At 50.2% G+C, this 26,265-nt stretch overlaps 1 protein-coding gene across 1 annotated transcript; it reads right to left on the bottom strand.

Annotated features, from left to right (window-relative positions):
* Positions 1-174: 174 nt before the first annotated feature.
* GTPBP1 (GTP binding protein 1) lies at positions 175-26,233 on the bottom strand. The gene is made up of 12 exons (XM_045552847.1): positions 22,520-26,233; positions 19,661-19,772; positions 13,650-13,830; positions 12,728-13,076; positions 9,982-10,105; positions 9,052-9,166; positions 7,378-7,522; positions 7,088-7,270; positions 6,215-6,350; positions 5,479-5,657; positions 3,845-4,045; positions 175-2,881 (listed from the first exon to the last, which is right to left on the bottom strand). The coding sequence occupies exons 1-12, from the start codon at positions 22,709-22,711 to the stop codon at positions 2,789-2,791; spliced, it is 2,010 nt and encodes a 669-aa protein (XP_045408803.1). The 5' UTR covers positions 22,712-26,233; the 3' UTR covers positions 175-2,788.
* Between the last annotated feature and the right edge of the window lie 32 nt (positions 26,234-26,265).

The raw sequence follows: 26,265 nt of genomic DNA on the forward strand, positions 1-26,265 counted from the left end.
CATAGTCCCATTACCTCATCTCTGTGCTGGGGTGGCCAAGAAGCTGGCACAGTGGTCCTGACCGTGAAGCTGGGGCTCTGGCCACCTCTGTCCTCATCCCACCACCACAGGCCTTACTCCTGGTAAAGACGCCACAAACACCTGCTGCACACACAGAAGGGTCAGGCCTTGCCATTCGAGATAATTGGATTAATTTTATTCTTCAACTACAAAAGGGCTGGTGTTTTGTTCCAAATGGATAGTCGGGAGGGCTGAGACCTCTAGGGACCTTTGTTGTCCCTGTCAACACTGGATACAGTCAGCCCCCTGCTGGCCTGGTATGCACTTGGTGACTATACAGACCCAGACCCACCCTCCTGCATGTCTGGGGGCAGAAGCCAGGGTGGTGGCCAGAGCTCCTGAATGCAAAGAATGGTTTTAGCAACCACTGCCACTTACAGGGGCAAAAGAGTTCAAACAAAATGAGGTTCCGCCATGGCTAAGTCCTGTGGAAACACGCACTCCACACCCGCTGCCGTGCCGGGGCACTGCACGCGGGAGGCCTCCTGTTACGAAGGCACCAGCGGCCAGCAGCGCCTGTACACGGAGCCAGAGCTGGAGCGAAGGGCAAGAGGGAAGCAGCCATTAGACAAGGGACGGGTAAGGGCCAGAGGACAAGCCGGAGCGGCTGACTGGGAAAAGCTGTGGGGGCAAGGCTGGTGCAAGATTAACACCTGCTGGTGACATTTCTCTCTGAGCTTCAGTTTCCTTAACTAGAAAAACAGAATTAATGACATCTACCTCAGAGATGGTAGCTATGAATGTCAAAGAACATGAAGCGTGAGACCCCCTGGCAGTCCTAGCTGCAGCAGACACATTAGTGCCATGTCTCCCCTTTCAAGCCCACCCAGGGTGCAGAGTTGGCATGGGTGCTTAACAGTGTGGTGAGCCACGCACTGAGCAAGCACCTCCCACATGCGGGGCATGCCAAGGCCTCACCTACATTCTCTCACTGAATTTGTAGAGCCCTGATGTTGGGATTTGCTTCTTGCTTTAGATGAGGAAACTGAGGTTCAGAGAAAGTTGGTAACTTGCCCTGTGTCACACAGCTGGTGGAGGAGCCCTAACTTGGAAGCCACACCTGCCTGACCAGGCAGCTGGGCTCCTCGCAGCCCTGCCCTGCTCCCAGCTGCTGCCAGGGGCTGGAGGGCAGGCAGAGCAACAGCGTTCCCATGGCAGCACCTCCACCTGGAGGGGCTGGGCAGGGAACACGACACTGTCACCTTGGAACAAATTTTTATTTTGATGCTGGTCTGATCAGTCCATGGCCATGGGTCGGTGGTAACTAGAAACAGTTGGAAGGAGGGGAGGACATGGGACCAGCAGTCGGGAAGCAGGAGGAAAGAAGGTTGGGGACAGGAAGGAGGCGAGGCTGAGCAAGGACCCAGCCAGCTGGGTGTCTGCCCCGGCTAGAGAAGGAACACCCCCCACTCATCAGCCCACCCTACACCAAGGGCTTCAGTGCAGAGCTGAGTCAAGGCTGGCTGGGGCACCTGTCACCACCTGTGGCCTGCAAAACTCCACCTGCCACCCACGTAAGAGCTCTTCCAGAAGGCTAAATGCTCTGTGCTGAGCCTGGAGGAGTCTTTTTCATTAACCTCTACCTGCCTAACCCTGCACCCCAATCGGGGCTTCCAAACCTGGGGCTCAGGCCCTTTACTGCTGTGTTCCTGTAGTAGCTGTGTTAAGGGCCATGTGGCAGGGAAGGAGGGGTTCCAGTCCCAGCCTGGCTCAGAGGAACACCCCTCCACCCCAGGAACAGGAGGTGCTAGAAGACATGATCCTGAGCAGACCCAGACCTCAATTTAGTAACCGGTGCCCGAGGCCCAACGAAAAGCCGAAGTCCACAGAGGGTGGCTCCTGGGCATGGAGGGAGGCTCCAGGCCAAGCAGATTGGCAGCCGGGAGTAGCCGGGGCCAGCCCAGGCAAACAGGATTGTCTCCATGGGGAAAACCCACCAGATGTCTTTGGGTCAGTGGCAAGGGTCAGAGTCTGGAGCAGGGAGAGTCCTACAATCCTGCTGCCACTGCGCTCCACACATCTACAGGTCACAACAGGAGAGCTTTTGGCATTACCTGTTTGGGGGCTTAAAGGGAAAAAGAGGGAGACAGAGAAAAGGGGAAGCCATCGCTTTCTCCCTGCTAAAATCCCCAAGTCCTAATGGGAGACTCCCTGCTCTGGCAGCAGCACTGAATCCCAGAAGCCCCTCTGCCTAGTCTGGCTCCATGGAAGGGACTTCTGAGTGCCGAGAGGAGCAGTGAGACAGGAAAGCTGGGCTCTTTCAGCTCCTGACGTCCCCTCACGGCCCTAAGGATTCTCACAGAGACACACAGGCAGGCGGGCAGCTGGGCAGCCATGGAGGAGAAAAGGAGAGAGACTGACAGGGCCCTGGCGGTGGCACTCCTGTGCCACACACACACACACACACACACACACACACACACTGAATAGACAGAGACAGAGACATATAATAAACAGAATAAAAACTAAGGGCCCAGATGTACAAAAAACATGTGAGTGAGGAAGAAGGCAGGGAAGAGGGTGGGAGATGGTCAGTCCTCTGGGAGTCTGGCCATCTTCCTCAGCTCATAAATTACACGCCCCTGGAAAATGGGGCTGGGGTAACGTGGAGGCTCTGGCTGTGGCCCTGGGGGAGAGTGGGTGGCAGTCAGAGCTGCTCTGTCCTTCTGGTGGAACAGTGGCCAGAGTGTGAGGACCCCTTGGGTGGTGGGGGTGGGCTGGGTAAGATTCAGCATCCACTGGCAGGCGTCACACAGGCCCCCTGGGACTTCACCTTGTGGCGCTGGCCCCCTCGTCGCCGGCCCCCGCTGCTGGACTTAGGCTGAAAGAGAAAAAGAAGGAGCTTGAGAAGTACTGCCCCGTTGGGAGCAGGGCAGAACAGCAGAGGGGCCAGACAGCAGGGAGAGCAGGACAAAAAACAGGCCAGCAGGCAGTATGGTCCTAGCCCTTGCCTGACCCGGAATATACGAGGTGACCTTGCACACAGCACTTCTCTGCTTGTACAGTGGGGCAGTGCCCACCCTGCCTTCCTCGCAAGGTGGTGGACACATGTGACATGGTGGGAGGGGAGCCATTCAGAGAAGCACAAAGCAGAGAACGGATTGGCACTCACCACTGCCGACAGTGAAAAGGGAAAGGAAATGAACAAGCTGAGGAAAGGCTCAGCGAGAGGCAGAAGAACGGACAGGCGGACCCAGGCAGAGCCTCCTTCTCTAAAGAGGGGAAAGCGGAGAAAGACCCTGGGGAGACGGGTGAAGGGGGCGCCAGGCCTTCATCAGGCCAGGGGAGAACTCGGGGCGGGGGAGGTGGGAAAGCCGGCAGGAGATGCCAAGTAAGAGCTGTAGTGACACAGCCCAAGACCACCTCCCATTCAGGACGTGCGCGTGTTGGCATGTCAGGGAGGGGACACCAGAGGACCCTCTAAGGCAGCATCTCTCAGACCTGTTGGATGCAGGGCATGCATACATCACTGGCATACCCACATAAACATTTACTCTTGCTATGAAAGGGAAATCTTGTCATTATTCTACTCCATTTCGTCAAACCCAAGTGCTAGCCAGGCCCAGTTAAGTTCATTTTAGGTAGGCCACACCCATGCTGTGACAAACACTGCCTTACAACTTATAGAGACAAGTAGCTCTTGTTTGGATGGCACTTATGTGCCGGGTGTTGTTGAAAACACCTATCTATGCCTGAGGTGCTCCTGCGTGTCCCCTCCACCAAAGCAGAGTAACAGCCATAGCCCCTGCCATCTTGCCTAAAGCCATGAGGGGCCCATGCTCACCTGCGGCTGGAGACTACTGGACGCAGCTGGCTGCATAGCCCCTAGAGAGGACGCTTCATCTCCAGGTGGGGGTCCTCCTACTGCCGGCCCACTGGACAGGCCCCCCTCTTCTCGTTTGGTCAGGTGGCCCTTTTTCGTCGACTGCATTTTAATCTGCTGGGGCTTGGAGTTCATCGGGGAGTTGTTGGTGGTCTGGAGGAGCTGCAGGAGCCAAGGGGGTGAGGACGAGGCTGGAGCTGCAGGGCAGTGGGGACGGAGAGGTCTTCCCCGCCCCTTCTCTCAGGGACTTCTCATTCCCTGGTCTTGATGGTCCAGGGTGAGGCAAATGGCAGGAGGGCCACGACAGAAGGCAGTGGGAACAGAAAGGTATTCTCATCCCCACTCAGTGGCTCAGGACTGCCATGACCCTGGGCTGCCACTCACTTCCTGCCTCTGCCCAGCCCAGAAAGGCTCCATCTTGTTCTCTGCTGCAGCTGCTGTCCTTGCAGAGAAATATGTGAGCCTCTCTGCCACCCGCCACTCAGCTCAGCTGGGTCCAGCCTGCCCAAGGCCTGGCGAGTCAAGTTCAAGGTTCTCTTGCCTACTCAGCTGACCATGCCTCAGAGCATCACCTGTATCTCTAGCCCCAGGATCCTGCTGCTGCCCCTGTGACAAGAATCTAGGGCAAGTTTTAACTTCAGGCCTCCCAAAGAGACCAAGTGAATGTCTCATCAGCTAGAAACATTCAAAGTTTGGCTATCAGAAATCTTAAATCTACCACCAGTCAGAAGCAACTGACTCAAAATCTTCCCTTATGGCCTAAGTTCAATCTCAAAAAAAGCAGGGAGGAGGCCCAGTGAATCTGTAAAGGATACGACAGTGTGTGCTGCAACCTCTGCCAAATTCTCAGCCAGTCCCAGAGGCAAACAGGCCTTCAAGGACATCACCCCCACCTCCCCAACATATACACACATGCTGCAGCCCTAGGGTCACCATGCATGGGTGGGCCTGAGGAAGGCCATTCTGGAGGAAAAGCCAACTAAGGCTAATTCTAAGACCTCAGACAGGCTGGGCCACTTCTTCCTCCATATGGAAGCAGGGGTCAAACCACTCTATCAAGTGTCCCTACACAAGGCCATGGGCCAGGTGTGCAGAGGGCCAAAGGTAGGCTCCAGGATACACAAACAGCTCAAGCCCCAGGGGAACTCAGGACCATAACCCCTTGCACTGTCCAGCATTCACTCCAACCAGACCCCTGCTCTAAAGGGGAGACCTCAGGCGCAGCCCCAGCCAGGCCATAGGAGCCTGTGCTGGTACCTTAGAGCCTGACCCTGGCTAGGCCCAGACACTCTGCCACCAGTTTCCTACGGAGGAAGGCCATGCCCCAACGGAACCTTCTCTTCTCCACGGTCACCACCAAGGCCCGCAACGGGAAGCCTGGCAGTACCTCTCAGGGGGTGCAGAGAAGATGGCACTGAGGCAACATCTCAGAGCTGGTCCAGCTCTCCCAAAGCAGTGACTGTGCCTCTGTCCCTAGAAGTTAGGGAGATTCCTCAGGGTTCCTCAAGAAGAGCCTGTTGTGTTCAAGGTCACTAGAACAGGAGTGGCCCCTGGTGCTCCCTGGGGGCTGGTGAGGAGGTCTGCCCCAGCCATACCTTAGTGATGGTGCCAACAGCCTTGGTGCGGCCTTCCCGGAACACCAGCCGCTGGTCTATGTGCAGGTACTCCGGAGTCTTGATGAAGCGGAAGTGTACAGTGGCCTTGTCCCCGGTACGCAGACAGTCCTTGTCCATGCTCAGAATGGTGGCCGTCTGCCTGATGCTCCCACAATGCACTGCCAAGGGAGCCAGAGGTCAGGACAGACTTGAGCCACTCTGTGGCCTCAAGACAAGCGGCAGCAGCGAGTGAAAGCACGAGATACACTGGAGCTGCAGCAGGGCAGGGATCATTTCCACGGCCTGCTCCTGGCTCTGACCATGCCTCACACTCTCCCATTTTTTCCTCCAGTTAGACTCCACCCCCTCATGCCCCACTCTCAGCCCAGTGCAGACAGGGGTCCTAGTTCCTGGGCTTACAGGGGACTCTGTTTGCACATGTGCCTCCTCGCTGGACTAAGCTCCTGGGGGCAGGGCCCTTGCCCATCTACCTTATCTTTGTCCCCAGCACCCTGGCAACACACACAGCAGCGTTCAGCAGACACTGGCTGAAGGAATTCACGTGAGGTTCTTCAGCAGTGTTTGCAGGACTGAATAAACGCTATGGCTCCTGGTTGGAGCAGAGGGAATGGCATCACTAAACACAACAGAGACTTGCTGCTTGGCTGGGGCTGCAACTATGGGGCTTGGGTCACTGGAGCACTTTCTTAGGGGACCTAGCACAGGGGCCTCCTACCCATGGCCTGGTAGCGCGGGCTAATCGTGGTGGGGTGGTGGAGGACGAGAATCTCAGCCTCAAACTCCCAGGAGGCTTGGGGATTCAAGCGTGGGGAAACCATCACCATGCCCTTCCGGATGGACGATCGCTTGATCTGAAAGAAAGAGGGAATCCCAGCCCTCAGGGACAATGATGCCTTTTGGTTTCACCCCCCAGTCCTGGGGACCACCCCAACTCAGCCTGGCCCCTGACCACTGGGCAACAGGCCTTCCAGATGGCCAGCACAAGCAAACTTAGTGCTATGTGGGAAGCCCAGACACTGTGATTGGGGGTCAGGAAAGGTTTTGTGCAAGAACTGGCATTTCAGCTGCTGGACCTCAAAGGATGAGAGAGGAAACAAAGGCAGGCAAGCATTCAGGGGGAAGGGATAGGTGAGCATGACCTAACCACTAGAGGGAAGAGAGAAAGTCCCACTTTTCCTGGTTAATTTGGCTGGCAGGGAAGGGAGGTGACCCCAGAGGTAGCACTAACCCCAAGCCCCAGGAGATAGAAGGCTGAATGGGAAGAGGAGCTGGTGCAGAACCCACTGGCCCTGTGCAGGATACTCTGCACAGCAGGGACACTCCTATCTGATCTCACCACTGAGCTCGGAGCACCCTGCTCAGGCACCAGAGCGAGGAACAGAGCTTAGGAGGCAGGTAGTCCTGGGTTCAAGTCCTGGCTCTAGCACTTACAAACTGTGTGTCTCGGGCAAATCCCTGGGCCTCATCTGTCAAAATGAAGTTAGTAATCCCTCCCTCGCAGATCAGCTTGAGAAGGTGAGTTAAGCATCTGGCCTAGAGCCTTGCATGATGGAGCCCGAGGGGAGTTTTTGGTATCATCACCACTCACCTTCTTCAGCGCGAAAGATGCCGTCTGGCCTCCCCGCACCTCCTTCACAGGCATGCGCTTGCGATGGATCGATTTGACAGCAATGGACAGGAAATTACCCAGGGGATCTGGGCCCAGCAGCAGTGTGTCATTCAGCTTGATCAGGCCCCTCAGTGTTGTCCCTGACACCACCGTCCCCACGCCCTGCCAAGGAGAAGACCCTGGCCTAGTAAGTCCATCCCCACCACAGACCCGCCCCTTGATGCCCCTCTGGGAAGTGCCCACCCAGCCACCCCCTCACAGGCACTCACGGGGACAGAGTAGGTGTCATCAATCTGAAACTCAGCAGGCTCTTCCTCCCTGTAGCTGGTGCGGGGGGAGAGGAGGTTGAGGAACATCTTCAGCAGATCTAGGTTCTCGCCTGTAACGTTGGAGATCTGGAATATCGGGCACATCCTAAATGGAGGGGGCAGAGGAAGGAAGGAGAGAGGAGCTCAGGTGGCCTGCATCCTGCCCTGACACAGGGTGTAGCAGCAGTGGGGCCCCAGGAGCAGATGCTGCCGCTCACGACTCCACCTCTCCCTCACCTGCCTCCACCTAGCAAACTCCTTTCCAGCCCTGCTCCAAGGCCTTCTTCTCATATTCAGTTTTGTCTCTGAAACCTGTCCCTTCCTGTCACTTTACCAATGCCCTACTTTGGACCTCAAGACTGCTTCTTCCTCAAGAAGCAGCAAGCATGTCTTCCTACACATGCTTGCTTAAAATCCTTATTCACCTTTCCAGCGATCCCTTTTCCCAAGATGCACAACCCTTCACAGTGAGGTTGGCCACCTCTGCAGATTCATCTCTCCCATAAGTCCCACATTCCAGCCATCCCAGAGAAACTTCCCTTCTCCTAACAGCCTGGCACTTTCCTGCCCCTGTGAGTTTGCTCACTCAGACCTTCCTTCCCGAACTCCTCCCCTCTTTATCCAACTGCCAGACCCTTCTCATCCTTCAGAGCTCATCTCAAATGCCATTTCTTCCATGAAACCCTTCTTGCATGGACACTCTCAACTCCTCTGAGTTCCTGGAGAGCTTTTGTGTCTCTGTTACACAGACTACACCTGATTTTCCATCAGAGTCATCTAAATGGCCTCTATCTTGCCTATTCAGGGTGAATTAAATCCTAAAGATCAGGAATTATGGATTCCCCACAGCTCCTAGAATAGAGCCTACACAGAACCAGCTGTGTGGACTGTGCCCCCTCTACTGGCCAGCTGGCAGTACTGACAGAGGCGTGAGGGGGTGGGCACTGAGACAAAGCCAGGCTGCTCTGGGTCCTGCACCGCAGACCAAGTTAGGAGGCAGATCGCTCCTAAGGAGGGTCTGGGCGAAGAGGCAGAGTTAACAAAGTTCATCACCTTGAGGACAAGGACTGTGCTTGAGTTAACTCTGAATACTCAATGTCTAGGTGAAGAGCCTGGCAGAACAAACATCCGATAAATAAATATTTATGGAATGAAAGGATACATTAACGAGTAGATGCCAAAACTGATTTGTGATTAAAGAGTTTTTGAGGAGCAAGAGTATAAAGAATTAATAACAATTATAAAAAAATGGCTGTGTATTTATCACACACCAGCGAGGCACGGTGCTAAGTGCTTTACATACATCATTTCCAGCATTCATGGGAGCCCTCTAAGGAAAGTAGTATCATTTCCATTTTACAGATAAGAACACTGAAGCCTTAGCTGAGATTCCAACCCCAGGGAGCCCAGCACCTCACAATCTGGGTCACGTGATAGAGCCCCTGGGCAACAATGCCAGCCTGTGTGAAGACCAGAACCTTCCGCTTCCCCCAATCTCTAAATAGTAAGAGGTGTCCTGATGTAGTGTTTTCATGAGACCTCATGCCCAAACTGACAGTCACTCTGGGCCCATCACTTGCTACAGCTCTGCCAGCAAGGGTGCCTGCCCAGAAGTGTGTGCTCCCCACCCATTACCTCTCAGAGCTGAAGTTGGAGGCTGTAACAATCACATCGTCCTTGCTCTGCACCAGCACAGGGATCTTCCGGCAGCCTGGTGACTTCAGCAGGCGCTGTAACAGCTTCAGGGTTTCTTAAAGGGTGAAATGGAACAGAATTAGGGGACACAGCCTTCTCTTTGGCCAGGCTTCCAGGGCAAGATGGGTCCACTCATTACTGATGCAAGCAGGAGACACACAGATAGACGGACCAGTGTTAAATGCCACAATGCCTGGAGAAGCAAAAGGAGGATCAAAATTTGGGTGGGTACATACTAGAATAAAGAGCACAGGGCCTGTGTTCTAAGGTTCTGAGTCTGCAACCTGGCAGATTTCTCCAGAGTCTCTAGAAGACCCATGTCCTATAAGCAAGTGATTTGGGGAGTCCCTGAGAAAAATGATGTTCTTCCCAGAATGCATTGCTTCCTGGAAAAATCTGACCTGACAAAAACGCTCTTCTCTTGGACATTTAGAAGTCTGCAGAGACCCTTATTATGAGGCCTTCCAAAAGGGCACCTCTCCACTTCTCCTCTACCATCCTCAGCAGTGAGGGAGAAAGGCACAAAGGCCTAGTCATGCAACCCTGTGTTGAAGCTTTGGTGGTAAAAGGCAATCAGACCTCTGCCCAAATGTCTCCATATATATCCAGCTTAGCTGGTAGAGCCCAACTCCTTCTGCCTGGGGTCATCCGAAAAGAGGTGCCAGATTAGGGATCTCAAGGATCCTGCATTTGGAACCAGAAGGAACAAAGAGCAGAGGATAATTCCAGGCTATGCGCAGACCAAGAGCTAAACAGAGGAGGAAGAAGCAAAAGATTCTGGGCTGAAGTCTTGGTAGCAGACTACCAAGGAGGTACAGTGGGTGACAGCCCCAATCAGAGTGGCTACTGCTAGCTGGAGGCTTCACTTACCTTGCAGGATGTTGGCAGGACACATGTCAATCTTGGTGACTACCACAAAGACAGGTACATTGAGTGCCAGTGCCAAGCCCAAGTGCTCCTTGGTCATCCCCACGATGCCAGCATTGCTGCCCACCTACCCCAACACAGAAAGGAACTGTCAGGACAAGGGAGACAGAGATTGCTGCTGGGTGGACACAGGGACTCAAAGAAGGCTGTGGATGAAAGCTGGGCTGGGCACACATCACTTTAGCCCCTGACTCAATGATACAGGCTATAAAAACCAGAGGAGACTTGTAAACGATAAAAAAGACAAACCCAGACAGTCTGGGAAAACAACTGATTCATCCCTGGCCCTCGATCTCCCCATCTGCAAATGGGGCGATAACAGTACCCACTTCAGAGGATTACTTGAGGTTTAAATGTCATAACGTATATGAAAGGCCCAGCACACAACCAGCATGACCTAGGTGTTCGAGCAATGACAGCTGTTATTATTGTTACTATTCCTTCCAGTAACAACAAGTGTTTTTAAATATTATCATAAATACTGGTTAAATAAATTAGGGCACACGTACAAGATATGTCACACAAAAGAAAGAACAAACTCTTATTTACTGATATGGACTAATCACCAAGATATATCTTTAACAGGAAAAAAAGCAAGGTGTGTAGGTTATGCTACCATAAAAAGAGGCGAGTGGTGATTGGAGCACGGCTTGAAAAAAGCAGCTGTAAGACATTTGGGGAATATCTGAGATAATACAAATACAGACTAGATATTGGAGGCCATTAGGGAACTATTGTGCGTTTTCTAGGTTGCAATGACAGGAGGAGGCAGTCTTTACTTTCAGGAGCTGTATGCTGAAATAGGTGGGGGCAAAGAGTCACAATGTCTACAATCTACTTTCAAATGATACAGCCAAAAAAAAACCCCAAACTAAACATATATGCACATATGTACCCATCACATATACATATAATTATGGCAAAATGTTAATGGGGTTGAATCTAAGTGGTGGGTTTGTGGTATTCATTATATTCTTTTAACTTTTCTGAATGTTTGAAATTAGAGGGAGAGACAATATACACATTTGGTGGTATGAGTACAAAACATCTCTGGCAGGTACACACAAAAACTGGAAATACCAGTCACCTCCAGGAGGAAACTGGACAGAGGCAGAAGGGAGACTTCACTATAAACCCTTTGGCACCTTTTTATTTTCATACCATATGAATCTGTTACTTATCAAAACAAAATAAAATTATAAAGGAAAATTGCCAAGGCGTGTTTCTATAGTGCTTTATGCATTCCAGAGTGTCTCCACTGAGATGCTCATTTGATCATCACAGCTCACGGGTGAGTCACCACCCCACTGACACGGCTGGCCTGTGCGCGTATTCCCTTTTCCCACACAAGGACACCTCCACAATCTTCCTCCTGGTTCTTCCCATTCCCTTCAACCACCTTTCCAATCCAACCCAGACTTGCTATTGCTCTTCCCAACCTGGATAAGAGAGTGCTCTCTCCCTGCTGTCTAAAAATGTTAAATATTCTGTCCTGGAAATCAATTGTCATGAAAAAATAATGAAATATTTGTTTCATATAGAAATTTAAGTATTTGGATCACAGCCTAAAACTCAGATAATATGTACATAACATTCCATCTAGGGTGAAAACACTTCCATTAATTGGTCTTGCTCACTGTAGTTCAGGAGCCGACAAGAATATTCATACCGTATGTTCTGCCTCTCTTTACCACTCTCTACTTTGGGGAGAATTTGCTTCAGAACCTGTATTTGTGGGGTAACCTGATCAAGTTTGCTATGAACAGATGCTTATGTTTACTACACTTATTAATCCAGGCAGCTGAAGCAATAGGGAAATGAGGAAGGGCTTTAGGAAGGACTTGCCAAGGGAAAACTTGCTCAGCTGCACACACGCACTTTTACTCTCTCCCTTTCCCTTCTTTCCTCCTCCTTCCACCCTCCATGAAGCCACAGAGCTGCGCACAGGTTGTGGAACTCACCAATCTCATGCTCTGTCCAGGGACACAAAGGCAAGCTTAGCAACATGATCCAACGCAGAGCCCTCTGCTCTCTTTCCCTCCAGTTAATCGACTTGATGAACTGCTTAAAAATGTCATCCCACTAGACTATAAGCTCCTCAGGATCCCCCTGCATAGCGGCAGCCTTCTTCACTGCTGTGTCGTCAGGCCTAGCACAGTTCCATACACCAGGAGTCTCCTGACAGGGGCTGTGCACCGGCTGGTCCTCCTCCCAGGCTCTGGAAGAGGCCACCTCTCAGGCCCTCTTGACTGCTGCCCAAGCGTCCTGTAGCACTCTCCTCTTCTTCCCCAAGCCCCCCTCTCTGAGGGTACCACCGGTGCCACCTCCTCAGAGTAGCCCAAGCCCCTAGAGAAGCATTCCTGAAGGTAGTAAGTAAGCCCCAGCAGAAACCCTCCTCTAGGCCTCTCCAAAACATAAGAGAGGTCTGCAACGGCACCTGGTTTTTACCAAGGGGATCACTTCCTAGTGTAATATGAGGGGGATGGGGGGGGGGTCAAGGTTCACGCCCAGAGGAGACTGCAAGCTTAGAGGACTGGGCACCTCTGCAAAACATGCCACCCTTACACAGTGTCAAAGCCCCAAACCAACAGGCCTCAGTCTCAGAACAATTTCAAACAATTGCACATAACCACCCTCCCCCCAGCAGCCCTGCTGAAGCCTCCCCTCCCCAGGAGTGCCTTCCACTCACCATGAGCATGCAGAAGTCAGGCAAATGGCCAGTCATGCCAAAGACAGTGGTCTTCAGGTACTTCTCGTGGCCAGCCAAGTCAATGAAGGTAATAACCTTAGTGGACTTCTCACAAATCTTTGTCCACTCCAGGCTGCCACCGTGGCTGTCGGGCTTGTTCACCACATTGCCTTCGCTGTCAAAGCCCAGAATGTCGTTGCCCACGCTGCTAGTACGCCCAGATTCAATCTCATGTTTGTGGCGGAAGAGTTTCTGGCGGGCAAAGCCTCGGCCGTTGTCCAGCTCCCCATGTGTCAGGACCCCCAGAAGAGTGCTTTTGCCGGCATCCACGTTGCCCACTACTGCTACCCTGTGTGCACATGAACCCATATATCCGTGTTAGAGTTAGTGGATGAGCGAAGAGACAACTCAGAACCCCAGTAAGTGGATCCAGCAGTCCAGGCTCACCCCGAGCCCCTCTGACTCACTGCTCTTCCTACCCACGGATGAGCACATTGGGAATGTCCCTGCAGCTGTATCCAGGGGTAGAAAGAGTTATTCAGGAGGAACTGGGTTTCCACAATGGCTATCTCCCTTAATTCCCACTACTTTCTCCACACTGCCAGAAAGTGCCCCAAAGCTACAACAGGCACAAAAGGCCTCCTCCATTACCCTAGTTTCCAGCCTCACAGGCTGATGGGAAAGTAAATGTCACCCACAGAATGTATGGCTGGCCCCTCTCCTGCTCCTCCCAAAGGGAAATACTTAGGGACGGGGAAGTGCAGAAATAGAAAATGGAGTTATCATGGCCCTGGACATTCTTTTCACTCCTCAGGAAGGGAAAGCGGGGGAAGGGGTGGCACTGACACTCCAAGTGTCACAGGCTCAATTACCCTTCTCTGTGAAGAATGGGGACCCCTGAACTGATCTGAAGCCTCCTCACCTGACCTCCAGGAAGTCATTGTCTCCGACTCGTTTCCGGACCAGGTAATCACGCACCCGGCCCCCAGCTTCTTGACGTTCCCGCAGAAGGATGACATCGGCCTCTATCTGTTCCGCCATGCTCTTCACTGTGGCATAGGAGGCCTCCATGTCAGCTTCACTCAGCCCATACTCAGTCCCATCTGGGGACAAGAGCCCAGACATTAGCAGGAGAGGTGGTCCTGACCAACAAGCCAGCCAGTCAACCCCTCCTAACAAAGGCCCTGCCAGGAACTGGAGAGGAACACAATGTTCTCTACCTGAGAGAAAACTTGGGTACACACAGAGTTAAAACATGACAGTACCACAGGCTTCATTGTTGTCATTCACCAACAATCACTGAGGCTCTCCTAGGTTCTATGCCAAACCTCATGCTGGGTACCGGGACTACAGGTGCCCCTAGTGAGCTCACAGCCCAGCAAGAGAGATAGGAAATTGATTGCAATACAGCTCAAGTGCTGTACTATAGAAATGCACAGCACAAAGAGAACACAAAGCACTACCTAGGGAAGCTGGAGGGGGGGCAGCTCTGCCTGGGGCTGATGCCAAGCTGGGTCTCCAGGTGTGAGAAAGGGGCCTGCAGAGGAAGAGGGAAGGACATCCTAGCCAGAGAGCAAAGCATGGAGCATGGCAGACTGTGGCACCTTCAAAGACCAGGAAGCAGCTCAGCATGCTGGGGAACAGGATGAGTGATGTGGAGTGGGGGGAGACCACACGAGCGGTGGATGCAGGTATGGCAGACGGACAGCAGACAGCAGCAAGACACCTTTTGTACCAGGCAACGAGAAGCCTGGAGGGGTAGGGAGGGGAGGAACATGATCACACTGCCACGGGTTAGAAAGGTCTCCTGGATAGCAGTAGAGAGTGTACACTGGCAAGCGAGAGACCAGAGAAAGAGAGCCCAGAGAAAGAGAGTCCAGGTGGAAGTAATTCTAATAATCTAGGCAAGAGATAATGAGGACAGGAAGATGGAGAAAAATGGGGAAGGCTCTAAGCATTATAGAGAGAGATTTTTAACTAAGGTGGTTAGGTGAAATGTCCAGCAAACAGCTGGAAAAATTAGAGTTTAGGATGAGGAAGGTAGGCAGATGGAAGGAAGGACCAACCAATCAGTTATTGACCGCTTACTATATGACAACCCCATGAGGTGCTTTCTAAGCTGTCAGATTTAATTCCCACAATCACTCCCTCAGCTGTTCCCCCAGCTGTCCTGCCTCCAAGAGTGCCTTGCTCCTTCCCTAGGCTAACCTAGGTGACCTTCTTCTTTTTCACCACCTCCAAAGACCTTGCAGCACCAAGTATTCTTGTCTCCTCTTCTTCCTCCTCCAAATAAGCTCATGCTCCCAAACTAAGGAAAGGAAAATCACCCCTGCCTTGCCCCTGTGTTTCTGCAGAGCTACCATCTCTGTACCTCCTTTCACCATCAAACATTTCAAAAGCAACTGACACGTTATTTCTCTGCCACCTATTCCCTGAGAATCTGATCACTCTAGGAGAAACTGCAGTTTTCACATGTTACCAGTGGCCTTCTAACCACTCTATGCTCTTTGCTTGACCCCGACAACATTTGACACTGCTGACCACCCTGCCGCCTTTCCTTCCCTGGGACTTCCCTCCCTTCCCTCCCACCCTGCTCGCCCATCACCTGACCGGCTCCTGATGCCTCCCACCCTCTGTCCCCCTTCTCCTGTCCCTGAATGCCAGTCTTGTTCAGTAGTCTGTCAGTGACCCTCTTTCCTTTCCTCTAAATTTTCCTCTTGGCCATCTTGCTCTATGGCTTCAATCATTTCTAGCATCACCCTATTCCCAGAGCACCAGACTGAATTTCCAATTGCTTAGATAACTCCTAGAAGTCCAAAATCCAAACTCAACCACCACATCCCCCTTTAAACAACAACACAAAACCTAAAATGTTAATAAAGCATTTTAGTACTCACTGTAACCTTATGAGGTAGGTATCACTGTTCTATTTACAGCAGGGTAAACAGAACCCAGAGAGGGATCAGAGCTGGGAAGGGAGCAGAGGGGCCGTGTGAGCAAAGGTCTTTGCATTCCAAACCTAGAGCCTTCTCCTCTAGCAAGGGTTCCTCCTACTGCCTGACCAGTTCCTCCTCTCACCATCCCTATTTCTGACAATGACAATACCATCCTTCTACTCATCAGTCTCATCAGTCCAGTCCTACTGATTCCAGCATCCTATCTTGCCCTTCTTTCTCTGCTGTCTACCCTGTTTGCCAATCCAAAGCCACCAGCCTGATTCAGGCTCTTACTCTACCTGAATCACCACAGTAGTCTCTCAACGGGTCTTAGCAAATCTGGTCTCTATTCCCTCCAACCATCCTGCACAGACCCCCGACATTTAAGGTCCTAAGTGAAACACATATCTGATGATGTTACTTCTGAGTCAAAGCCTCTAAATGGCTTCCCAGACCCAGCAGTGTTCCTCCCCAGCCCCAACCGCTCAGTGGCCTCCCTCATTTATTCCACATCCCCTCCTTGTTCTCCCCTTGCAAGTTCTGTCCCAGTGCAAGTGGCCCAGTCACACACCTCCCCCCTGCCACCCACCGGGGTTCCCCACACAGTCCTAGCTCTACACCTTTGCTCACGAATTTCCTACCCTAGAAAACTTTCCAGCATACCTCCTGTTGGCAAAATCCTACTCATTCTGCTCAGAGGCCCCACGAACGTATGAGTCTCCCTTACATCACTTGCCACGTACTGTCTTGTGCAAGAGTGTTTTGGATACATGTCCTCCTACTCACCCATACATAGGAATCCGAGGGTGGAGACTATATCTCAACAATTCCTTGATACCCCATGAGGGGTGTCTTTTCTATATCAAGTCCTCAAATGTTTGTAAAATGTAAAACAACTGAACAAAGAGGGAGTGGTGGGTTGAAGAGTTTCTAAATGTATGGCCAACTGAGCTCTGAAAAGCTTCTGGGTTGGAGAAGGGCTTGTTGGAAGTGCTCCCGAGAAGGCTGGCTAAATTTGCCATTCTTGCCCGACTCCCCACTTCTATCCAACCTCCCCTGCTTCTGTGCTCTCAGGTCCTGCTCCACACCAGAGGCCATCATCAATGTCACCTTGTCCATCAGGGGTCTTGGTCAGTCACATTACCCTTCTCCAGCATGCATCACATTCCTCACTCTGTAGGAGTGAAGACAAAGGCTGAGGAGAAAAGCCGCAGAGGTCCAATTACTAAAGGCCACATACTCAGCCATGCCTGACCCTAATCAGATTGCTGTCCTTCCAGCTCATTTACCTGTCCTATATAGTGCTGCAAAGGCTCCCCAGACTTTTAGGACAAAAGTCTAACCTTTTTGGCATGGCATTCAAGGACCCTCAGGATCTGGGCCCTCCCTCGCTGTCCAGCCTCCTCTCCTGCCACTCCCAACCTCACACTCTCCACTCCCACCTTACATGATTACTTCTGGTCCACCAAATACTTCAGACTCCAACGCCTCATGACTTTGTGCATGTGATTCTCTCTGCCCTCTCACTGCTGCCTTCATTTACCTGGAAAACTCCCATTCATCCTTTAGAGTCAATTCAAGGAGCAAGTCCTCTTTGAAGCCTTTCCTGACTCTACCACAAACACGTAACACTCTTCCTATGGCCCTTGAACTTTTAATATAGTACCCAGTTTTTTAGAAAGTTATGACTTAGTATTTGAGGAATGAATAGGTTCCTTTTGAAAGAAATCTCACGGTAAACCAACTACAACCTGAGACCCTTAAACACTAACTACTGCAACCACCAATACTAGCTAACGTTTATGTAATGCTTGCTATATGCCAAGTAATTTTCTTGAATTCTCACTTAATCTTCACTATTACACTATTATTATCTCCATTTTAAGACAAGGAAAAGAGTCAGTATGCAAATCCAGGGCTGCCAGGATGCAGACCCTGAACGTCTAGGCTATATGGCCTTCTTTTAAAATATTAACCTTAAATTAAGAATGTATACTTAAAGAGTATATTCCTTCGCAATGCTTAGAATTTTTTAATATCTCATTTATCTGTATAAAATTTCCCTAAGGAAAGATGGGGAAGGTGTCATTATTATCATTTTAAGAGGAAGGACGTGATAAACAGAGGTAAAGCACCAAGGAAGTCAGTGATGAATCTGACCCTTGGGGGCCTTGCATCTAGGTTAGTCCTCTGTTTGATGTTCAACTTGTTTAACTAGTTATGATCTCTTTCTACCTCTAAGGAATTTCAGCAAGAAGGAGTCATTATGAATCTAATAGCATCCAATTGGTAGATGCAAGGATAATGCTTGGGTGTGTAGATGTGTTAATGAATGTCTGACATCTTACGCTCTGCCATGGGTTAATTAGTTGTGAGTTGCCAAGGCATGGTAAAATTCACTGAGTCCACATTAAAGGATAAGAGAAAAAGGAGAGTCTTAAGAATCTTGGTCTTCAAAGAACAGTTTCAATATTGTCAAAATTGACCTATACGTAGTCTCTGAAATTCTACAAGCATTAAGTGATCTTTGAGTGGTTCGTCTTATTACAGCAGGCCAGATACGCACAGACATCAAAGCTTTCAAAAGACTATCAATGATCTCCTAGTTGCTAGAATGGAATAGCTTTTTCTGAACCTGACACTTACTGCTGCCTCTATAGCACTTGACGATGCTTATCAACTCCCTTTCTTGACATGCAACCTCTTGGTGTGCCTATCTCTCTGACCATGCCTTCTTGGCATTAGGTGATAAGACCTACAACTAGGGAGGTGGCAGCAAGGATGGGAGGAAAAGGATAGATTTGAAAGATATTTAAGGCCCATAATTTAAGGATAGACATGTAAGGAAGGAGATCAAACCCTTCTTCCTTGTATCACTCTTGTAGCATTTCTAAATATTGTTTTCTACTGAGGTAATTGAGTATATGTGTATATCTTTTCTCCCTGGGGCAGGGGCCAGATTTCAAGTATCCAAAAGAGCTTTGCAACAGTATCAAGCCTTAGAAGATACTTAATAGATATGTGTCAAATAGTTAAAAAATGATTTTGAGACTTCCTCAACTTCAACTCAGACTACAAAAGAATTATTACCTGGCTTTACAAAGCCTACATTCAGCAAAGAAAACTGTTCCTTTAATGATACATCCAGGCCCACCTGGGCTTCCTACAAAGATGACAGAGACGACGAGTGCTAGTATGGGCTGGATTCATAATCATTAACAATCCTAGCTATCATTTCAGCAAAGATAATGGCACAATGAAGATAAAGGTCAGCAGGCCTTATATTGAGGGTATAAGGAGCAACTAGGGTAAAAAAGCCCATGATACCCATGATATTATCTGGGATTCTGTCTGGGGGTCGCCTTCCTCTAAAACAGAGGCTCCATTATAATAAATAAAGAGGTTGGAGAACAATAACCAGTCCCTTCCAGAATGGTTACAAGCCTACGTGTCTGCCAGGATCCAGTGGGAACAGAAGAGGATCTCTGTTATTACAGTGATCTAGAGTAAATGGTCAGTATGGACTGCAGCAAGGAGCCTGACTAAAGAGAGGAATCCTGGGCATCTTTTCCTTGCTGACATTGAAAAGAATTATGGAGGTCCTCTGTTAAGCAGGAAATAAGTAGCAATGGGATCTGTAAACAGGGTTTGGAAAGGAAGACCTGGAGCTGCCCAGGGCAGGCTTAATTCTAGACCTAACTGACTTGCTCTATTACCTTGGATAAGAAGTTCCCTTGTTTTGTGCATTATTTCCTTTTATGCAAATGTAGAAAGGAAGCATCTGTAAAACTGCTTGGAAAGTGAACCTTTCAATCAAGCATATTATAATCACTAAGGTGGGAATTGACATTCACTTGGTACTTTGATGTCCACCAAACAGTTCTACAGATATTAAAGAATCACTGCAACTGAGATACATAAGTAAAAAGTTGAAAAAGGGAAAATATACTCTAAATAATTTTTTTTTAAAATAAAGTGAAAGGAAAACTATGCTCACCTGATCCCTGCCCAATGACATATATGGTCTCTCCGCATCCCTCGTCCATCCTCTCCCACATCTGCCGAAGTAGGCTGTCATACTGCTCTGATGTAGGGCTCACTAGAACCAGCTAGAAAAGAAACCAACAGCCTTAGGACCACACTTACTAGAATAGCACCATAGCCAATGCTGAGCAATAGCCTGACCAAAGACCCTGACTGAACCCCATAGCACCCTAGTCTAAAATAGCCATGCAGCCCCCTCATACCCTCTCTGCCTCTCCTTAAATAGCCTTTGAGCCTAAAGCCTGATATAAGCTATATGATATTCTAAAGTACATATGTCTGAGCCACAACCCACAAGAAAGAGGGTGTGAGCAACTGCCTCCTGCCGCTTAACAGGAGGGGCAGGACCCAAAACGACTGAGAAACTGACATTGTGGGTAGAAACTGAAGAGCACTGCTTTACACCTACATGCCAAAGTCTACCTGCAGTTGGCATCTGGAAGCTCAGAGGACAGGTATCTCATATGGCACCATGTCCTCCACCCACGGGCCAGTGGCTCCCAGAATAACAAAAGAAATCCGTTCCATCTTGCCTTAGCTATCTTCATTATTTGGGAATGAAGACTGCCTGCATAACTCATTTTCATCAACAAAACACCATTACTACTACTGTGAGTAATTAGCACCATCACTTTGAAAATCTCTGCCAATAACATTAAAGTATCAACCACTTATTTGGGAACGCCATTTATCAATAGGCATGTCAGACCCCATTCTCTAACCACTCCTGTGTGACCTTGGACAAAGAACTTAACCTCTCTGAGTCCCAGTTTTTCAATGTACAAAATGGAGATACTACTACATACATCCTAAGGCCACTATAAAGACCAAATATAATAACATATAAAGCACCCAGTCCACACCTCAATAAGCAGTAACTACAAAGTTTTCTTCACCCACTCATTCCTAGAAAAATCTCCTTGGATGAAACTAGCCACCACTGTTCACTAACTGTTTCTCCCTTTGGAAACTCTCGGAACCTTAGGTCCTCACATTTAATTGTAGTAAGTGAATACACTTCTAGCTTCTGATCTTTTCCTCAGGAATCAATCTGTTCAACCCATTCCTTCTCTCCCTCCACATCATCAGTTCTTCTTTTCAATAGCATCAATATTTATATACACATGGCTTATCAATTTCAAAATTGTGAGGACTTCTCCAGCTATGTGATGAAGTAACACTTCCCAATCCAGGAACATTAAATAAGCTTGTCAGAAAATGAAGGTACTAGCCTCTCTGCAACTCTGCCCTGTAATTTTCTACTGTGTTTCTTCAGCACCTTGCCCATGTACTGACAGCCAGCTCATCTGCTTTTGAGTTAGGTGCATAATCTTATCACCTACTGAGTTGACTCATCAGCGCTTGCAAATTGTAACCTGGATGCTGCTGATGTCTTTTACATCGTGTCACATTGCCTCTCACATTTTCCCTGGCCAGCGGGCCCTCTCTCTGAGCTTGGTCACCCTCATTATGGCATTAGAGGCACCAGACAGGACCACTGTGACAAGCAGGACCTGGCTGGCTTCTAGGTGCTCAGCTGAGGCAAGAGGGAAAATGAGCAGTTGAAAATAGTTTGCTTAAGGTTGCAGGGAAAGTTCTCTCCAGTTTAAGACCAAGTTTCATGCAATTTCCCACCATAAACTATGAAAAGTCACAAACATTTTCAAAGCTGGATAAAATCTCTACCATAACCATCCTGCAACAGGTAGATGGTGGTATCCGTGTTCTTACATCTGCTTTTATTTAACCTGCACAGGGAATTATTGACTATCCAGTTCACTTCAAGCACTTACTGAGTCTATAGTGTGTATCAAGTACTATACTAGGTGTCTTAATTAATATACATTTCTAATTTTGACACTGCATCTGTACTTTCTTAAAATGAGGTCGCTGGAGAACTGAGAGGTTAAGAAACTTTTCCAAGGTCACACAGCCTTTTAATGGCAGGGCAGGAAAGGGTACCCAGCCCTCTCTGACTCCCAAGTTGGCATTCTTTCCTCAAGCAATGTTAAGCACTAGTAACATCTTATACTTACTTTTTCATTCCCCACAATGCCAAGCAGATGGTGAGCCCTTCATTCCTGCCTACCTTGTCGACAGTTCAGAAGACACGATTTAAAATGTCCTTCATTATTACACACATACAAGATTAGGTTCCACTCCCAGAATGGCAAGATTATGGGTCCTCCCATCTTTCCTTTTTGTTTTGGGTGGACTCGCAAAGTAGATATTCCTCAGACATGCTTCGCCCCAACCAAGCGACTACTTTCTGTTTCCTTCCACGAGTGTAAGAAGAGGCGCGGCTGCCACCACCCCTGCCCTCCCTCCGACTACCTGTCTTCCCGAGCATCCTGCCCGCTGCCCAAGCCACTGCGACCCTCAGCTGTCCCGCGCGGCCCAGGGGGAGGACCCCTCTTGGTCTTGGGTCTCCTCACAAGTGGGGCCCCGAGGAAGGAGGAGGGGGCACGCGCGGGGGCAGGGACCGCGCGGAGCGCTGCCGGCGTCGGGCGCCCCAGTTCCACGTGGCGGAGCCGAGGGGTTGTGATCTCCGCGGGAGCCGGGAGGGCTGGAGGCCAGGTTGGCGCCGCGGGGGAACCAGGCGGCAGTGGAGGACTCTGGGGGCGGCCCCCCGCGCAGCGAGCCCCCGCGAGTCCTAGAGAACGGTGGGTGGGCGGGCTCGGCCCGGTGCCCCAGCCCCGCCCTCCCTCGCGGACCGGCCCGCCGCTGGCCCCGCCGTCGCCCCGGAGACTGCTCGACCAGCCGCCCGCTTCCCTCAGCGCCCGCCGCCGCCGCCGCCGCCACCAGGGCCTACCTTGCTGGTGAGGTCCAGCTCTGGCTCGCCGTTGAGCGCCTCGCCGTCCTCGCTGCAGTCCGAGTCGAAGCCGCCGTGGAGTCGGGCGGCGGCCGCCGCGGCCCTGGCCGCCCCCGGGGAGCTGGGCTCGGGGGCGAACATTGAGGCCGGAACCGGCGAGTCCATCGGGGAGCGACTCCGCTCCGCCGCCATCTTTAATAACTTAGGCTAATTCGCAGCCGGCTTCCCTCCCTCCCTGGCTCATTTAACTAATCTATGCGTGGCTCCGCCCCTCCCGTATCGGAATAATTTATGCGAAGTTTCTCCAGCCCCGCACGGGGCGACACGTATCTCCAGCTAAGAAACAATCGACCAGGCCTCTCAGCCACCAATCGGTGCAGCCCTCTCAAGCACCTGATGAATAATTAATGAGGCCCAAACCCCAACAACAAATGTCTGAGACGTCACTCGCCTGGATCCCAGCTTGGAGGGGGGCAGTACTGTGTCCATGCTACCCGCCCGGAGCCTTCACACCAACGGGAGCAGAGCATGACTGACAGAGCAGCTACCCAATGAGGAGCAAAATGCAGTTTCTCCTCACCGCCCTGTCACTATCGTTTTCAGAGGCGGTGCTCAGCTTCCAAATCGTACTGCAAAACCCTCGGTGCCCAGTCTTCCAATGACGGACGGGGGTAGGACCCAATCTAGTCATCGGATGGGTCCCGCGCCTTGGCCGCCGCTCACGAAGATAGTAAACTGCAAAACGAGCCTCCCACTCGATTCAATGACTGAGGCAGTCACTGGAACACCGATGTCCGACGTGCTGGCATGCTCCAGGCAACTTTAATAGTAGGATCGATGCTATATTATTCCAAGAGTTGTAATACCGTAGCAGCCAGAACAAGGCAATAATTAAATGCTGACCTTACGGAGAATTCTCCATTCACTGCTTTTGCGGAGACAGCAATTATACGAACAACAAACAGAAACAAGCAGCTAAAATAAAAGCCAAAAGACCTCAACTACATTTGTGGTGAACAGCTGAGCCTCGATCTAGGGTCTGTAGATTTTTCCAGTGTCATCAGCTGTGGAAAGCCCCAACCCAAAACCACTATTAGCACAAGTTTTAGTGTCTTGAATTCCTGTTTCAAAAGTCTGAAAAGCATAGACCTTCACTGCTAGGTGAAATTAGGGATTAAGCAAGGTCTAAAAGTGTTGGCCTTGGCCACCAGTCTGAGGCAGCAAGCAAGAAAGAATAGCCATTTGAGAAGGTAAGGTAGCCAAGACTTAGGGTTTGGACTACAGGATTTAGTGAGCAAGAGGCAGGATTTAAATGACTTTCAGTTTCAGGGATCTGCCTGAAAGAGGCAGTCTTCTCGTTCCTGTTTTCAACTACTGTCAAGCCCCATTTGCACAAACACAGGTGGAAATCCTGGACAAGAAGTTATCGCCTCCAAGGGTCTTGATAACATTCTTCTGATGTGGTTTTTTCTTTTTTCCCTTCTAAATTGCTTGCCATCATCCTATATACGCCTCTATGCAGTCCCATAGGGTAGTTATTAAAATCTTGGTTTGCTAGAAAAGGCAAATATCAAGGCATTGTATTCTACAATAATAATCGTGACATTTTGAAATACATACTTGATCTTCACCTGAATTTCATGACATACAGTTCCTAAAATCGTAGGAATCTTCTGAGCGATGAATGCTTTAGTCGACTGATGGCCGGAGGCCCCTAGTTTCAGGATGGGCGCTGGTCACCAGAAAGATCAAGCCATGATTAAAGGGCTGGGACTTTCAGTCCCATCCAACTTGCAGGGAGGGGGTAGGGAACTGAAGGTTACCTTGATCATCAGTGGCCGGTGATTTAATCAAGCATGTCTACATACTGAAGCTTTCATAAACACCCAAAAGGACTGAATTGGGGGATAAGGGGCTTTCAGATAGCAGAACCGGTGTAGGTTCCTGGAGGGTGGCATGCTCAGAGAGGGCATGGAAGCCCCTCCCCCCTCCCCCTATGCATTTCTTCCATCTGGCTGCTCATCTTCTTTGTAATATCCTTTACAATAAACTGGTAAACATAAAGTGTTTCCCTGGGTTCTGCGAATTGCCATAGAAAATTAATCAAAGCCAAGGAGGGGGTCATGGGAAATCCAATTTATAGCTGGTCTGTCAGAAGTTCTGGAGGCCTGGACTTGCAACTGGCTTCTGAAATGGGGGTGATGAGGCAGTCTTGTGGGACTGAGCCCTTAACCTATAGGATCTGATGCTATCTCCAGGTGATAGCGTCAGAATTGAATTTAACTGAATTAGAGGACACCCAACTTGTTGGTGTCTGTTGCAGAATTGATTGGTTGCTGGTGGGGAGAAATCCACACACATTTTGGTGACCTGAGTTTCGTGTTGCATTGAGAGTAGTGAATAGGAAAAGCACAATCTAGCTAGCTAGCAAGGTTGATATTTAGTATCTTATCAACAGGCTCTTCCAGAAAGAGTTCAAGGTCAGAATGTGCTGATGACCGATAAACTAAAAAACCTGCCCTTCTCACTATAGCCCCCTACCCAGAAAAGACCTTCTCAGAGTAGGTGCTTCCTGAATGGGGAAATTTAAAATAACATTTTAGACAACCAATTCCCTATCCATCTTTACACCTTTCTTCAGAAAGATTAGAGGCTAACTTTAAATTCTGTATTCACTGCATACAGGATCCACATATCGTAGGTATGTGACCTCAAGCAAGTTAACGTCTGAGTTTCAGTTTTCTCCTCCAAAAACATGAAGTACCTAATAGGATAATGAGCAGTAAGTAAGCTAAAATACATACAGCACTTAGAACAGCGCCTGCTGCACAGCAAGCCCTCAGTAACTAACCTTAAATATAACCATAGCCCGCAGGTAAGCTCACACATTGTAAAAGTTTAAGATATTCAAAAGTCTGGACGGAGACACAGGTCTCTCTACCACGTAGTAAGCACACTGGCACGTTAAATGGTAACACTGTTGAGTGTAATGGAGTTGAGAAGCAGGGTCAAAAAATGACTAATTGGAAGCGCGATTTCTTCTATTGTTTTTTCCAATTTTATAAACAAAAACCCAAAAGGAGGGCAGCTAAGGTACCCACACGCCCTAAAAGGGAAAAAAATTAAATCTACGTGAGACTGCAAGTTTTCCCTTCTTCAGACACACACAACGCGCTTAGATAGACCTTGAGAAAACGCAGGGAAAGCTCAGTGACAGCCACCGTGAGAAGAGTGGGGAGCCTCAGGGGAAGAGGGCAGTGGTTTGTGTGTACGGAACCGAAATATGACACCAAGAAAGTGAAACAGGAGTCTCCTTTCCACTGGAAATGTGACTCCCAGAGAGGCACTTACCCCCCCGTAGCTCCCTGGACAGTGCGGGGCGGTCGGGCCCACTAACCGAGAGAATTTGCGCCCGACCGCATAGGACTTTGAAGTCGCCTGGCCAACGGCACGCCAGACAAACAGAAAACGGCCAACGCAGAAGTAGCGGCAGCGCCCGGCCGCGAAGCCCAGCCCAGGGAGGAGAAGGGGAGTGCCGGGACTGGCAGCCGCTGGCCGGGTCGCCGCCCCGGAACGGCGCCGACGCCCGGGAGAAGGGCGGGCAGGCGCCGAGGCAGGACTCCCTCAGGCCGCGCTGTCTTGCTCTGCCCGGGACCGAACTGGACGGGGCAGCCAGACGCCGGCCCTACCGGACGGCCCGCAGAACCCCGCCGCCCCTCGCGGGCTCGCTCACCCCTGCCCGCGCC

Source organism: Lemur catta, chromosome 6, assembly GCF_020740605.2.
Source record: "Lemur catta isolate mLemCat1 chromosome 6, mLemCat1.pri, whole genome shotgun sequence".
NCBI classification, from domain to species: domain Eukaryota; kingdom Metazoa; phylum Chordata; class Mammalia; order Primates; family Lemuridae; genus Lemur; species Lemur catta.

Coding starts and splice junctions, on each gene's coding strand:
- GTPBP1 (XM_045552847.1), bottom strand. CDS start 22,711: ATGGCGGCGGAGCGGAGTCGCTCCCCGATGGACTCGCCGGTTCCGGCC. Junction 13,831..19,660: donor TGTCATTGGGCAGGGATCAG/GTGAGCATAGTT, acceptor TCTTGTCCCCAG/ATGGGACTGAGTATGGGCTG. Junction 6,351..7,087: donor CATCTTTCGCGCTGAAGAAG/GTGAGTGGTGAT, acceptor TCTTTCTTTCAG/ATCAAGCGATCGTCCATCCG.